The sequence below is a fragment of the Podarcis tiliguerta genome, assembly GCF_965153285.1.
Source record: "Podarcis tiliguerta genome assembly, chromosome: 12".
Classification (NCBI taxonomy): Eukaryota; Metazoa; Chordata; class Lepidosauria; order Squamata; family Lacertidae; genus Podarcis; species Podarcis tiliguerta.
Genome location: NC_139545.1, coordinates 46,033,228 through 46,048,824, shown reverse-complemented (window position 1 = coordinate 46,048,824; position 15,597 = coordinate 46,033,228). Strand labels below are relative to the sequence as shown.

The window sequence follows — 15,597 nt, the reverse complement described above, 5'->3', positions numbered from 1 at the left end:
ATCTCTCCTTTTTGTATCTTTTTCATTTCAGGGCAAAATATTCCAGGAATAAAAATGCCACCACCGTCGAGGTTAATCTGGGGCAGGGAGGTAATAATCAGGACCACCAGTTAACCAGAAGTAATTTGGTTTAGGGAAGAGGCTCCTGTCACTTTTTAAAGCTAGTTTATTCTATAGAAGCTGTGCCAGAAGCAAAAATAGCCCTGTGGAATGCATAACGAGCGACTGAAAGCTCTTCCTAGCTCTTATGTAACTAAACCGGGGTCAGCAGAAGCAACTCTTTGCTGCAGATATTACATCACCTGGACAACACTGCAGCATATTGATTTATACCAGTTTAACTACAGTGACAAAACTTGATGTCTTGAAATTCCTTCTTAAATTAGCCAGAAAAAATGGGGGGTGGGGGGGAGAAACGAAATGAAAACTTAACCTGTGTCTCCCTGCTAAATTCATGATCCTGAACCTCTGAAGTGACAAGTAATGTTGACATCTTGGTCAGCGATATGGGGAGCTCTGCGGAAGGTTTATCAGCCAATCGCATTTAATTAAGGCAAAAGAAAATGGTTCAGGGAGGTTCATTCAAGGGACATTCCCACCATTACAAATTTCCTGGTTTTCATGGCTACGCTGAACAGAGTGGAGATATTAACGTAAGGAAAGGGGAAATTTCCCCAAGCAAGGAGATATTTATTTGCGGTTTTGCACAGTAGACGTCAGATTTTTAGTCCACTTAACTCACAATTTTCTACACTGATTCGCAGCAGCTGTCCATCAATCTTTCCCTGTAATGTTACATGGGGCCGTTTATGCAGAACAGGGCTGCAAACTGACTTTGATGCTCTCGGTGTACATAATATGTGCCCTTTTCACTGATTTGTGGCCCCTTATCTTTATCTGTAGTCTAATTCTATGCATGGATAGAAGTCCCTCTGTATTTACACCCAGGCAAGTGTACTTAGGATTTAGCTCTTAATTATGTTACATCAACATGGAATCCTATTAGTAACCTTTTTTATGAATAGCACGGAAGCAAATGTCACCGTTCATCTTCCACCCACTGAATACCCTCTCCAATTCACCCTTTGTCACTGTGTATTTATTAAAAATGTTGAATTCAGAACGTGCTTTGCAATTATTTGACCTTCTAAACCCTGTGAGATAGGTCATTATTATATTAGTTTTTTTCAGATGGAGAGCTCAGGCAATTACCCTAAGGCAACGGCCTGAGTATGGTGTTTTAGGGGATGAAAATGGTTTAGTTGCACAAGAACACCAGGTCAACTTTAATTACACAAACTTGAATTTGCTTCTTTGTGACTGAACCCTATCCAAAAAGAACGACAGTTTGGAAGTGCCCCTAGATCATGGGTAGGCAAACTAAGGCCCGGGGGCTGGATCCGGCCCAGTCGCCTTCTAAATCCGGCCCGCGTGTTTCTACATGAGTAGAATGTGTCCTTTTATTTAAAATGCATCTCTGGGTTATTTGTGGGGCCTGCCTGATGTTTTTACATGAGTAGAATGTGTGCTTTTATTTAAAATGCATCTCTGGGTTATTTCTGGGGCATAGGAATTCATTACCCCCCCCAAAAAAATATAGTCCAGCCCCCCACAAGGTCTGAGGGACAGTGGCCCGGCCCCCTGCCTTAGATCCAAATCATGCTGTTTTTTAAAGCAATCAATGCCTCTTTCCTTTGGGTCTCACATTACATTACCTCTGATGGGCTTGCTGGAATCCTGCCCTGTTAGCGTCACTGGTCAGCCTCACTGCATGTATGGTGTGGATATATGACCCAGATGTTTGTGTTTTGAATTCTGATTGGTTCTCTTTACCAACTCATCTACTATTGCCTGTTCATTTCTTCACTTAGGACAAAGACAGGGAACTTCTGGCTTTGCAGATGTTGTTGGACAACAACTTCCAACCCTCCTGACTACTGGCTGAGGCTGATGGGAGTTGAAATCCAACCACATCTGGAAGGCCACACTTTCCCCACCCTGACAAAGATCCTAACCACCCCGAAGCCCCATCAGCGGAGGTGTTGACTTGCACCCAAGACTGAGGGGGCCCATCGTGTGTCACACACACGTGACATCATGCACGTGTTGCATATGTGTGACGTCATGTGCCCATGACGTCATGTGCAACGTTGTATTGTCAGGAGGAGGCTGAGTGTGGTCGTTCCTCCTCCTCTCTCTCTCTCTCTCTCAGGAGGAGTTGACTACTGAAGCCGTGCTGTGCTTGGCTCCGTGTTCAGCTTCTTCTGCCCCCTCTACATGAAGGGGGCCCAGCTCCCTCCCAACAAATATTGCAGGGGCCGAAGGCATCTTGGCCCCATAGATTGGTGCCACTTCACATGAGTCTTTATGCAATCTGTCTGCTACCAATATAATGCTCTCTTAAAAAGGTAAAGGGGCCCCTGACCATTAGGTCCAGTCGTGACCGACTCTGGGGTTGCGGCGCTCATCTCGCTTTATTGGCCAAGGGAGCCGGCGTACAGCTTCCAGGTCATGTGGCCAGCATGACTAAGCCGCTTCTGGTGAACCAGTGCAGCGCACGGAAACGCCGTTTACCTTCCCGCCGGAACGGTACCTATTTATTTACTTGCACTTAGACGTGCTTTCGAACTTCTAGGTTGGCAGGAGCTGGGACTGAGCAACGGGAGCTCACCCCGTCATGGGGATTAGAACCACCGACCTTCTGATCAGCAAGTCCTAGACTCTGTGGTTTAACCCACAGCGCCACCCAGGTCCCTAATGCTCTCTTACACGCCCAAAAACACAGCATAGGAAAGATAAAAACGCTTCAAGTTATAGCAATTTGTTTTCTTACCCAGGATGGTTGATCCTCTGAGCAGTGAACTGTGTTACTACCAGAATAGAGGATCTCATCTTTGACCAAGACAGAGATTGCTTTTAGAATGAAGGACAGGAACAAATTCAAATGTATATAGTTCCTAGTGCAGTGAAGTTTCCTACACATGGGGAAAGGATACAAAAACGGAAGAGCAAGTGAATATCATTTTTCTTACTCTTAGCAAAACGAATACCCAGCCTTAAAGAAAAACCTGCAAATGTCATTTCTTAACGAATCAGTGACAGAATACATTAATTAAAATGTTTTAAATGGCAGTTGTTTATGCTGGTTCTGTATTTCATTAGCATCTACAATTGGCCGCTTTGTTTTGACAGCTATTCAAGCATCGCTATGGGTTGGATTCAGACTATGTTAGTCACAATTTCGTCGCATAGATTTCAGTGGGACTGGGCTTGCAACCGTAACCATGTCTCATTATATTCAGCGGGGCTTACTCTAGGTAAGTGGAGAGGGGATTGTAGCTTAATAAACAGCTTTCTACCCCATCCCGATTTTTAGGTATACTTACCTAAAAAGGCAAAGAATTATACTTCCTGTAGTCAGAGCAATGAGAGATGCACTGTGTCCAAGGGTGTAAATCGCTTTCACCAAAACATAGAAAATCTACAAAAGAAACAATTTGCATGCATCGGTCACCGTAAGAAGAGCATAAATAGAACATTCACCAAAACTGGATGATTTATCGTAGTGCCAAGGAATCATGCACAGAATAACATTTGCATCTTCCATATGTAGACCCAGCAATACCTCTCCTCTCCAGGGCCTTAGGCATTTGACCTTTATAGTACTCATGGGCAACCCTCTCATTAAAAGAGGGGTCAAAGAAGTGGCCATTGCAGTGCACTCGGCGCTATCCACGCCTTAACTCTGGAATAGTTTTCCTTATCAATATTTGAGAGATCAAACCATAATATTGAATGTAAAGAACTGTCTTTTTAATATTTTGTTGGAAGCCGCCCAGATAGGTGGGGTATACTGTACTTTTCCGCGTATAAGACTAGGTTTTTTCCTTTAAAAATTATGCTAAAAAGTGAGGGGTCGTCTTATACATGGATAGTACACAGAGTGGACATTTGATTTGTTGCTGCTGCGGATGTCAGCAACTATTAGGCGTGTTATTGGTTGCTGCGTCAATGGCTGGTGTTGATTGGCTGACACTGTGGCAATTGGGCGGGTGATTGGCAGCTTCTGGGGACAGACGAGAGGCGGATTTTTGGACGCATGCAGGTAAGCAATTTTCGGCAACCCCCCCCCCCCAATAGCTCAACAACTCTGTGTCATCTGCCCCCATTTTCTTAAATATGAGTCCCCCAAAATAGGGTGTGTGTTATACATGGGGGCATCTTATAAATGGAAAAGTAAGGTAAATTATAAATTATTGTTATTATTATTATAAATTATTATTATATTGATCTTGTTTGTTGGTGGCAGCATGACAATTCAGAGATGAAATTCCTTGGAAGAGCTAGAGCTTGGCATAAAAAATATTTGGACTATTGCACACTTGGGGGGGGGGAATCACAGATTGTATTAGACCCCTGCAAGGCACAAAAACCCTTAATTTTATTTGCATATAGTGATGACATGCAAGGACACACGTTGCTAGCTGCCTCAGAAATACGGAAAGGGTGCGGTGATAGAGATAATGCATTTATTTTGTATCTCTTGCACCAAATGAAAATTACTACTTTTTAATTTCCTGGGTGTAATTTTATTGGAAATACTCTACTGGGGGGCTATTTTTAAATTCTGTTTAATGAAATGTTTTTTTAATAACCAAGTGAGTATAGTGAATATAAATCTACGGATGCTTCAATAGAATTGGTGCCTATTGATCTGAAAGCCATTCCCAATTATGTGAGAGTTCATTGCATACATGGCCCAAAGTACATTTCTTTCAACCAAAGAACTGTAAAAATATATCCATCTATCTAGCCATGCAGAAAAAAAATCTATGCAGCTTTCTATTAATATGCTTGCTGGCTGTAATATACTAAAGTTAGTTTGCTTGAGCGTGGCTTGACAGGCCGTTCTTTCCACTTCAGAGCATATTTCGCACTTTTGCTTAGCAAGGCGAAAAAAGTTGTTAGCCAAAAGGTCAACTTTGTTGCTGCGGGGTCTACAGAGACTTCCAGAATCTACCAGAATTCGACAGTCATCTCTCTGGAATGAGTCGTGCTGCAGTTTCACATTTGACACTGCTTGACATGAAACCACAGCTTAAGAATGCAGGAAGAGGCATGTTAGGTCAGAAGAAAGGTCCGTCAGTGATGTGCCATCAGAGGACTAGTGGGCCTAGGCTTTCCCCCTAAAGGTTCCTGGTAAACAATAGAGTATTAAAGTCTGGCATCTCTTTCACAAAGCCTGGGAGCCTTCTGGCTGGCTTAGCGAGGGTGGCATGATGCTCCAAAGGGCCCAAGAGCCCTTCCACCACCTTCGGCTTTGAGAAGGAGGCACCAGGGATCTAGCAGCCTGCCAGGAAATGGTCTGAATCAGATGATTGGGGAATGCATTCTCAGGCACATCAGCTCCTCTTTGAAGAGGAGAAAGAGGAGGGGGAAGATTCACCCTCCCTGATTCCAGCGGTTTCAGGAGCAGAGAGAGACACAGACACTGAACAGCTTAGGCAGGAGTTACCGAGTTACGAGATAATGGAAAGAGAAACAGAAGGGAGGGAACAGCCAGCAGAAATGTCATTAGAGAGTGTGGGGGATGCTCCCTCCCCAAGAACTAGGAGGTCTGTCCGTATTAGAGAACAAAGAATACGCTCAGGATGTTGCTGGAAGGAGGAGGATTTAGAGTAGCCAACTGCTCTCCTTGCGGAGAGATGTGGATTTTTGCTTGCAACAAGGTCCAAGAGCCCTCCTGCCACCTTCCCAAAGCCCTTTCGGCTTTGACAAGGGCTCTGGCACCTTTCCCAAAGCCTGGGAAGTTTCTGCCCAACTTAGGGAGGCGCAAAGCTCCCACATGCAACACACCCATCACCCTCACAAGCTGCCACCTCTGGTCCTAACTGTTCTGCTTCGAAAAATTTAGCTGAGGTTCATCTAGCCCCATCTCCTGCTTACCAACTAAACACTTCCTCCAGAAAGGCCACAAGCAGGACTCAAGGGCAATAACAACAACATAGGAAAAGCTGTTCTGGATCAGGCCAGATGCCCATTTGGTCCAGCATCCTGTTCTCATAGTGGCCAACCAGTTGGCTATGGGAAGCCCACAAGCAGCACCTGAAGGCAACAGTACTCTTCCTACTTCTGTTCCTCAGGAACGGGTGTTCCTAGTTATACTGCCCCCGACAGTGGAGGTAGAATATGAACATCATGTCAAAGGGGCCCCTTTAACCTGGAAGAAGATGTGAAGGTGCAAACAGAATTTTTTCTCACAGTGTCAAGGTTCAGGGAATCCTATCCCTCCCCTGGTGGCAGCCAAAAAAGCAGGTAAACAAGAAGAGTCCTTACCACATAATTTATTCAGTAGTCACAGAGAGAGACAAGGGAATGTAGTCCCTACTAACCCCCTCCGTCTCTCTTATCTAACATCATCTCTGACTTGGGCTTTCTGCCTCTGAGCTTCCTGTTCCACTACCTTCAGTGCCCATCTAGTCCTGGGGGGGGGGGGGGCTCAGGAATGCTCTCTAAAACACTGAGTCTGTCAACTGTTAATTCCCCAGTGTTCCTTCTTCCTGCTGTTCCTCTCCCAGTATTTCCCAGCTTTTCCGCTCTGCAGTCTCTGAACTATGTCCTTCTGCAAACCACTGTTCTAAATCTACACTATCCTCCTCTTCTCGGGAAGGTTCAAGAGAAGGGGCAGCGGCCCCCACCATTCCTCCTCAGTACAGCCCCTGACACACAGTTTCTGACCTTCTTGTGCATATTGAAAAGGTGGGTACTCTTGGTTCAGGGGCCCCCACCTGCTAGTCTTGCAGCCCCAGCAAATGCCCAACATTTCCATTGCCTGCAGCCAGCTCCCACCATGGTGGCTGGTTTTTTTAATTGATATTATTTTGCAAATCACAGCAGTCACATGCACAGCCTACCAGTTGCAAATAATGTGGAAAACATAGAAGCTTTATTTTAATTACTTAAAATATACTGTCACACCAGGAAACAGCTTTTCTCTAAATCAGACTGTTATTGCTGCTACAGACACTCCCTGTCAGACGTAAGAAAGCACCATAATAAAATGCCATAGCTTCAATCCGTTCTGCACTGTACAGCTTTAGAAGATTTGATTGCATTATGCAATGCGAAGGGCGTCCCCCTCACCCAAATAAAAATGGTCTTATTACTTTGTTTTAGAGATAAGAAGCTTGCAAAGATTCGTTCCAAGCATATATGCTTCATTAGCATTAGCATTTTCCTGCACTTCAATTTTGAAGGCAAAAGCGTGTGTTCAAATATTCTGCTTTGCCCCCTCCTAGTAAATCAGAATATCAAGTATAATAAAGTATAGCATCAGGCAAGAAATACAAAATTTCACAGAAATGCTGCCTGAGTCGGCCATAGCAATTTAATCAGGACATGTGTAGTCGTACCTTGGTTCTCAAACTTAATCCATCCTGGGAGTCTGTTCGACTCCCGAAATGGTTTGAAAACCAAGGCGTGACTTCCGATTGGCTGCAGGAGCTTCCAGCACTCAATCGGAAGCCACGGAAGCTGAGCCAGACTTTCGGCTTCTGAAAAACATTCGCAAACTGGAACACTCACTTCCGGCTTTGCAGCGTCTGGGAGCCGATTTGTTCAGGAGCCAAGCTGTTTGGGAACCAAGGTATCACTGTGGAGCTCAGGACCATTCCAGATATTTGGGGGGCCTTTGGTAGGCTGTCCTCAGTGGGGCCTTTCTGTGTTGACCCACTTCCAGGACCTACCACAATTTGGGTCTCCTGGCAGTGGAGCAGCTGCCAACTTTGTACTCAGCCTAGTTCATGAACGCGCAGAATGGTGGCAGCCCTGCACTATAATGAGCTAGTCTTTGGGTGATGTATACATCTAATATTTGGTTCTTTGGGTCTACTGCTGTTGTTGTTACACTTGTATCCTAACAACCTTGTTGGGTAGGTGAGGCTGAGAGATGGTGACTTACCCAAGGTCACCCAGTAAACTTCACGGCTCAATAGGGATTTGAATCCTGGTCTCCCAAGTCTGAGCTCAGCACTCTGATGAGTACACTATACTGGGGTGGAACCCTCCAGATATTGTTGGACAACAACTCCCAACATTCCTGATCATGGCCTATACAGCCTGGGTTTTGGAGCCCAACATCATAAGGACAACCTAAGAACCTAAGAAGAGCTCTGTAGCTGGATCAGGCCAATGGCCCTCTGAGACACAAAATCAGAATTATAGCGTTGGAAGGGCCCTGAGAGTCATCTAGTCCAACCCCCTGAAATGCAGGAATCTCAACTAAAGCGTCCATGACAAACGGCCATCCAACCTCTGCTTAAAAACCTCCAAGGAAGGAGAGTTCCACGAACGCCTGAGGGAGTCTGTTCCATTGCCGAACAACTCTTACCACCAGAAAGTTCTTCCTGATGTTTGGTCAGAATCTCTGGTTCTTGTAACTTGAAGCCATTGTTTCGAGTCCTACCCTCCAGAGCAGGAGAAAACAAGTTTGCCCCATCTTCCACAAGACAGCCCTTGAGATATTTGAAGGTGGATATCATATCTCCTCTCAGTCTCCTCTTTCCCAGGGTAAACATAACCAGCTCCTTCAAGTGTTCCTCACAAGGTTTAGTTTCCAGACCTTTCTGGCATCAAATTATCACAATGGCCAACCTGTGGGAAGCTCCCAAGCAGGACCTGAGTGCAAGAGCACTCTGCCTTCCTATGTTTTCAGCGACTGATATTCAGGGGCATTGTTGCCTCCAACTGTGGTGGCTTGGCTTAGCCATAATGGCTAGTAGCCATCGATAACCCTCTCCTCCATGATCATCTGGAGGGTCACAGGTTTCCCATCTCTGTGAAAGGAGCCAATGGCTGCAGATTGGACAATGGCACTTGAGGAGCCAAGCCAGCTTCTCAGGAAAGGGAAAGCCAATAGCAGGGCAAGGCCAGCCAGCCTTTAGAAGGCCTCTTCACTCACCTGAGGCACCAGCTTTTCTAGCACCAGCTGGCCCCTTCCATGGTGCTCTGTCCAAGGTCCTGTTCTTTGCACTGCCTTTCCTGTCATGAACCTGCCTTATGAGCAAGTGTCTCTGCTACTGTCAGCAGTTTTGAGCCATGATGGGGCAGGCCACCCCTCCAAAAATAAACACCACACACAAATAGCTTCATGGTGGGGGAGTGTTATTTGAATTGAATCCAGGTAAAGAAGGCCGATCACCATAGAATTGATGCTTTTGAATTATGGTGCTGGAGGAGACTCTTGAGAGTCCCATGTACTTGCAAGAAGATCAAACCTATCCATTCTGAAGGAAATCAGCCCTGAGTGCTCACTGGAAGGACAGATCCTGAAGCTGAGGCTCCAATACTTTGGCCACCTCATGAGAAGAGAAGGCTCCCTGGAAAAGACCCTGATGTTGGGAAAGATGGAGGGCACAAGGAGAAGAGGACGACAGAGGACGAGATGGTTGGACAGTGTTCTCGAAGCTAGCAGCATGAGTTTGACCCAGCTGTGGGAGGCAGTGGAAGACAGGAGTGCCTGGCGTGCTCTGGTCCATGGGGTCATGAAGAGTCAGACATGACTAAACGACTAAACAACAACAACAAGGGGGTAAGGAGGAATTTTTAAAAAACCAGTTGTTGATGCACTGATTTTCCAGCTTACAGTAAGTCCCTTCTTCGGAGCTTCTGTTAGTTGCGGAAGAGAGAACACGAAGCTCTTAAGCCTGCAAATCAACCCCTTGGGGGTGGAATTTGGATTGGATCTAAGGGAGCAGGAGACCTTCAGAAAGCAGAGGGTGGTGGAGCTGGAGGAGTGAAAGTCACGGACTGGGATGGTTACTGATATTAATGGGGGTAGGATAAGAGGAGGGCAAAAGTCCACGGAAGGCTCTGAAAGTCAGGATGATGAGCTTATGCTGAACCTAGAAGAAAACGGGAAGCCAGAGCAAGGGTCTAAGTAAGGTGTTGTGCGATCAAAGCGTGAATAGTTTTGGCAGCAGGGTGTGGGATTGATATCAAGGGACTGCGGTGAGAGAATGGCAAACCAGGGAGGAGATGGTGGCAGTAGTCTAGGCAAGTGGCCGTGTGGATAGAGAAAAGAGGCGATTTTGTTGCAATGCTATCAAATATGGCTGGGTGCTGAACTGAATATGGGAGGCACAGGAGACAGAGGAGTCAAAGGTTATGCTGAAGGAGAGAGGACTGTGAAAGTTACTGCAGTAGCTGGGAGGGAAAATCTGGCACTGGAGCTCCCTCTCTGAGATAGAAGCAATCTCTTTCTGCCCTTGGAGGGGGAAATTCCATGTTTCCTATGGTCTCTGGGATGGTGGTTGCTTGGTAAGGCCACAGCTTTTATTAACACATGCAGTACAGCGTGACATGCGTCACTCAAGGGAATATATATCACACACCCCTCCCCCTTACAGGAAATCGCTGAATGTTTGCATTCTGCTTCCTTGGGAAAATTATATTGCTTAGCCTCCTCAGATCCCCTAATTATTGCAATATGTATATCCATATAGGTGCAGATATATTTAAGAAGGCTTTTCCTGTTTGTAATTAAAAAGGAACGAAAATGGGAAAAAGCTTCAGTAGGTCTGCAGGCAGCTGCTATCCACATATACACGGTGTTCAAATGTTCCCTGTGTCTACATGCATGGCTCTGACAGAACAAAATGAGAAAGACCAGAAGTGAGCTAATAATAGTTGTCAAAACCCACAGGAGGAAACATGCCTTTGCAGAGATATATTAAGCAAAGAGTAATAGGGGCACACACATAATATGACATCTTCATCTATCATAACTTTCTAGATGGGGCTTCGAAAGCTTTCTTGGAGCCATTCTACACCCCTCACAAAATAAGATCAGATTCTGAAGTGGCAGGGACAGAAATGCCCTTCCCCTTAAACTTATACATGGGGGGACAGGGAAACTAGAATTTCAGTGGGAGAGTTAGGCTAAGTATTTCCCCCTGGTGAACAAGTGTTCTCCATGCAAGTCAGTTTTCTGAGGGGTGGGCATTTTTTAAAAAATTCAATCTTCTGCCTGCAGTTTGATGTGGCACAGTTTCAAATCCTACAGTCTCCTTCCGTCTAATGTGCAGTGCAAATCCAGACATTAAAAGGCATAGGTCACTTCTGAATCCCTATTTCTAATCTATTGCCTGGAGCTGGAATCCAACCATCATAGCACAGTTTTCAGAGGCCACAGCATGTGCAATTTCACTGTAGACGGAAACAGCAAGACCATGGAGGATGCTGCGTTAGGCACACGGCTTCAGCTATGTGAGGGGTGGCGAGAGGGGTTTGTGGTTCTGAAGAGCCCGCTTCCACCTAACCGGCTGAACTGGTTTATCCCATGACCAAAACCACCCACATCCCAAGGCCAAGGAGAACAACTATAAATTGCTTTGGCGTGCCTCATGGGAATCAATCCTAATAATAATAATAATAATAATAATAATAATAATAATAATAACCTCAGTGATCAGTATGTTTCCTCAGAAATAGGCCTGAAGGTTTTCACCCACATTTCTTTAGAAAATAACTACAGCATCGTGAAAATATGTCAACATGAACAACTTGTAATTTCCGTTGCAATAATTGGGGGGGGGGCGGTGGTAGAGATCGCCAGCATGGCCACAAAATGCTAGAGCAGAGCCAGCATCACAGAAATGTTTCCCAGTCATCCCACCGTAAAGGTGACTTCTGTGTAACATTTACACCACAGGCCTCGTCTTCAAGTAAATCCCTTGCACAGGGACACAGGCCCTCAAGGTTCCCAAACAACCTGCAATTCAGAGTCCGATTCTACACCTTTCCCCTCCTCTAGGTTCTACCTCTAGAGATGCATGAGACAATGTGGCATGGGGTGGGGTGGGGTTAGCTAACTCCCTCTCCCCTTAACCCAGTTAATGCCCCCTAAAGCTGCTATTTGCTCCATAGGGCAAACCAATCAGGCCTCATAGGTGCCTGCATGTTTTGCTCTGTAGGGACAAATAGCAGCTATGGGGGGTAATTTTGAAAGGGGAAAGAATGCAATATTTAATTCTATTTCCACAGCACCATAGTTCCCCACTCCCCCATGACTGGCATTATCTTTTTTTAAAAAAATGGATTATTTCTCAAATGAGGCCTAGTATGGTCCTGAAAATGATCCAAAAAATTGATTGAGTGAATACTGTAGGAAACAAGATTGTATAAGGTCTGGCTGGTAGAGTTTATCATTTTGTTTTAAAATCTTTGCGCAGTTAGTCAGCAGTGTCACAGGAGGAAAAAATCAACAAATATGGAAAACACAAGATTTATTTGATGATAAGGCATATTTGATTCAGTACATATGCAGAATTAGAATTTCTAGAACATTTGACCAATGTTCCAGCATCTCCGCTGGGTCCATACTGCCTTCTAAAATCAACGCAAGGTGCTGGTTTTGACCCATAAAGGCCAATTGGTTTGGGCCACTACAATTAAGATGGACCTATGCAGTCTTCCAGGAGCAGTGCACTTTCTAAAACTGATCTGGATGGTGTTCCATTTCTAACATTTAGTTTGATTTTGTTTTCCTTTAATTAACACAAATTGGCAGCTTAAAATTTCAATAGTTCTCCAGTAATTCGATTCCGAGTCATAGAATTGTTTGACTTACCGCGCTGTCTTCGTCAACTTCTTTGTATCCACAAGCAAAGAAGAAATCTGGAAATATATCTGTCCAACCGTTACTTGTACAATTTTTGCTGATATTTCCTAAACAAAAGGGGGAAAAGTGTAGCAATCAGGAGTTGGATTCTAATTCACTAAAAAGGTTGTCCTTCACAGCTGACTTGATGCTCCTGCTGCCAATCTACTATAACCTATAGTACAGTGGTGCCTCGCAAGACGAAATTAATTCATTCTGCGAGTTTTTTCGTCTTGTGAATTTTTCGTCTTGCGAAGCACGGTTTCCCATAGGAAACGCATTGACGGTTTCCCATAGGAATGCATTGACGGTTTTAAGAAAAAGGCGCAAGACGTTTTCGCCTTGCGAAGCAAGCCCATAGGGAAATTCATCTTGCGAAGCAACTCAAAAAACAAAAAACTCTTTCGTCTTGCGAGTTTTTCGTCTTGCGAGGCATTCATCTTGCGAGGTACCACTGTAATGTATACCATCACTAGCCTCCACCAGCAGAGAGGAGTGTTGTTGCTGTGGTGGTGGTGGTTGCCCAGTCACAATGGAGGCCTAGTTTCATCCTGGCAGGTAGGAAGCTACCACCAGTGGTAACCAGCAGCAAGCTCCCTAAACTGGCCATTTCCCACTTCCCAAGCCAGTGGAGGTGACAGGACTTTAGATTCAGCGCTGAGTCTGCCCTTCTGCAATGCCCTGTTGCTTCCAGCCAGGGATCAGGATTGCCCTGAGTGTCTTGACGCTGAAGTCAAGAAAACCCGTGTGTCTATATTTGGCCAAAGTCAGAGCGCTTACTTCAGATAATCTAAGCTGTCTCTCACCACCCCAAAATAAAACCCTATATCTATCCATCCATGGTATTGTCACGACTAGAAAAATGACCAAATACTTCCTCCAGGTATGGGGTGTGTTCTTTGTCAGCAACAGATCAGGAGGCTCCGTGCGACATTTAAAAATCACTTGGCAGAGGTTCTATTAGCGTCCAGCTTTTGAGAAGACTAATTTGCAGCTATAAATGTGTTAGATGGGGACGTAATTTGAATAAAATTATCTTCATAAAAAGCCTTTCATTACCCTACACTGTTATTTAAGGTGATATTGAATGATCTATGGCAGGGTTATTAAAGCCTTCAGATCCTGCAGTGATGAATAACTAGCCGGAGAGATGAATATTCTTCTGACACACAGCAAATCCCAATTTCGCTTATAATGTGTTTCTAAAAGGCTTGTCCCAATTATGAGAAGAGGAGCAGAGATGAGAGAAAGTTCTAGAAGGAACAACAAACTGGAGGGCTTTCCTATTGTCCCAGAACATCGCAGGAAACTCTTCTGAACCCTAATTCATAAATATGCACCTGCCAAGTAGGCGATGCTTAAATAAATCTACATATCCATAATGACTAGAGTCGTAACCCTGAAATAATCAGACCAGTGTGTTGGATTGGGAATACCTGCCCTTGAATCCATCCCATAAGCATGGTGGGAACATGGAAACATAGAACGTAGAAAGCTGCCTTATACTGAGTTAGATTACTGGTCCACATACCAAAATATTGTCTACACCAGGGGTCAGCAAACTTTTTCAGCAGGGGGCCGGTCCACTGTCCCTCAGACCTTGTGGGGGGGGGCAGACTATATTTTTGTGGGGGAAATGAACAAATTCCTATGCCCCACAAATAACCCGAGATGCATTTTAAATAAAAGCACACATTCTACTTATGTAAAAACACCAAGCAGGCCCCACAAATAATCCAAAGATGCATTTTAAATAAAGGGGCACATTCTACTCATGTAAAAACACGCTGATTCCCAGACCGTCTGTGGGCCGGATTTTGAAGGCGATTGGGCCGGATCTGGCCCCCGGGCCTTAGTTTGCCTACCCATGGTCTACATTGACTAGCAGAGGCCGTCTAGGATTTCAGATGGGGAACACAACTAACCCTATCTAGAGATGCTGGGGACTGAACATGGGACCTTCTGCATGCAAATCACATGCTATACCATTAAGCAAAGGACACAAACGTGGTCCATCCTCTGCTGATGCTGAATGTATGCTTCTAAAATGTTTCAGATCTTATCTAAAATATTGTGCAAAATAGGTCAGCATATGTTGGCTTTCACACACTTCTGGGTCCTGTTCAAATGCTATGCCCCATGCATAGGGGTCCAATGATGCTGGAGATGGGGCAAGTGTTGACCTAGGGGTCTCCTAAGGCATTCTCTTGCTTCTTGCCAGGTTTATGAGATAGATCCAGGGACAGATATGGTCCAATGTGGCCCATAACCCACATAAAGGCAGGCCCCTATAACAGTCGACATCCACCAGTCATCAGGGTCACCCTGAATATATTTTCCTGCCTGTGGCCTAAGACAAGATGGTGCCTTTACCCATTCCATGTACAAGAGCCAACTAGACTGGCAGCCGAATCTCACTGCAGGGCAGAATAGGGGGTGCAGTGCAGACCACGTGGCACACACAGTTATTCCCACTTTCCATCTCTCAGCAACTGCAGCCTGAGGCATCTGTGTCACTCTGTCTAATGATAGGGCTGGCCGCACAAGTCATCAGTTGCGAGGCTTACCAGGTGCATAATCAAGCTCCACCCTTCTGCCCTGAGTTTACTGTTCAGGACAGGCTGCAAAACCCAGAGTCCCATGAGACACCATATACAGCTGGTGGACTGTGTTTTAGTTTGGTGGGTCACAGGCCCTGCAGACCTGATATCCATGACATACATTCATAGAAATTGCTCAGCACTATGGCCTCGATGCAAACCTGAATATAATCACTTGCATGTTTTCAAGATTATAGACATGCAGTAAGCCTTTGTAAGTGTACACATCTTGAGATACAGGTATTAAAACAACAACAACGACAATGACAACAACAGTCCTTTCAGTATGTAAGTTGCCCATCACCAAATTAATAATGAACTCTTCGTAGCAAAAATGAT

At 45.0% G+C, this 15,597-nt stretch overlaps 1 protein-coding gene and 1 long non-coding RNA gene across 2 annotated transcripts in view; both read right to left on the bottom strand.

The window, feature by feature from the left end:
- The window catches only part of LOC310661184, a 101,934-nt gene that overhangs the window by 16,040 nt on the left and 70,297 nt on the right, over positions 1 to 15,597 (bottom strand). The window lies entirely within an intron of this gene.
- VIPR2 (vasoactive intestinal peptide receptor 2) overlaps positions 1 to 15,597 on the bottom strand; it is a 49,322-nt gene that overhangs the window by 11,674 nt on the left and 22,051 nt on the right. The window contains exons 4-6 of the mRNA XM_083406665.1: positions 12,629 to 12,726; positions 3,387 to 3,481; positions 2,834 to 2,975 (exon numbers count right to left, since the gene is read on the bottom strand). Coding sequence (XP_083262791.1) covers positions 2,834 to 2,975; positions 3,387 to 3,481; positions 12,629 to 12,726 — 335 coding nt within the window. The remainder of the gene's footprint in view (positions 1 to 2,833; positions 2,976 to 3,386; positions 3,482 to 12,628; positions 12,727 to 15,597) is intronic.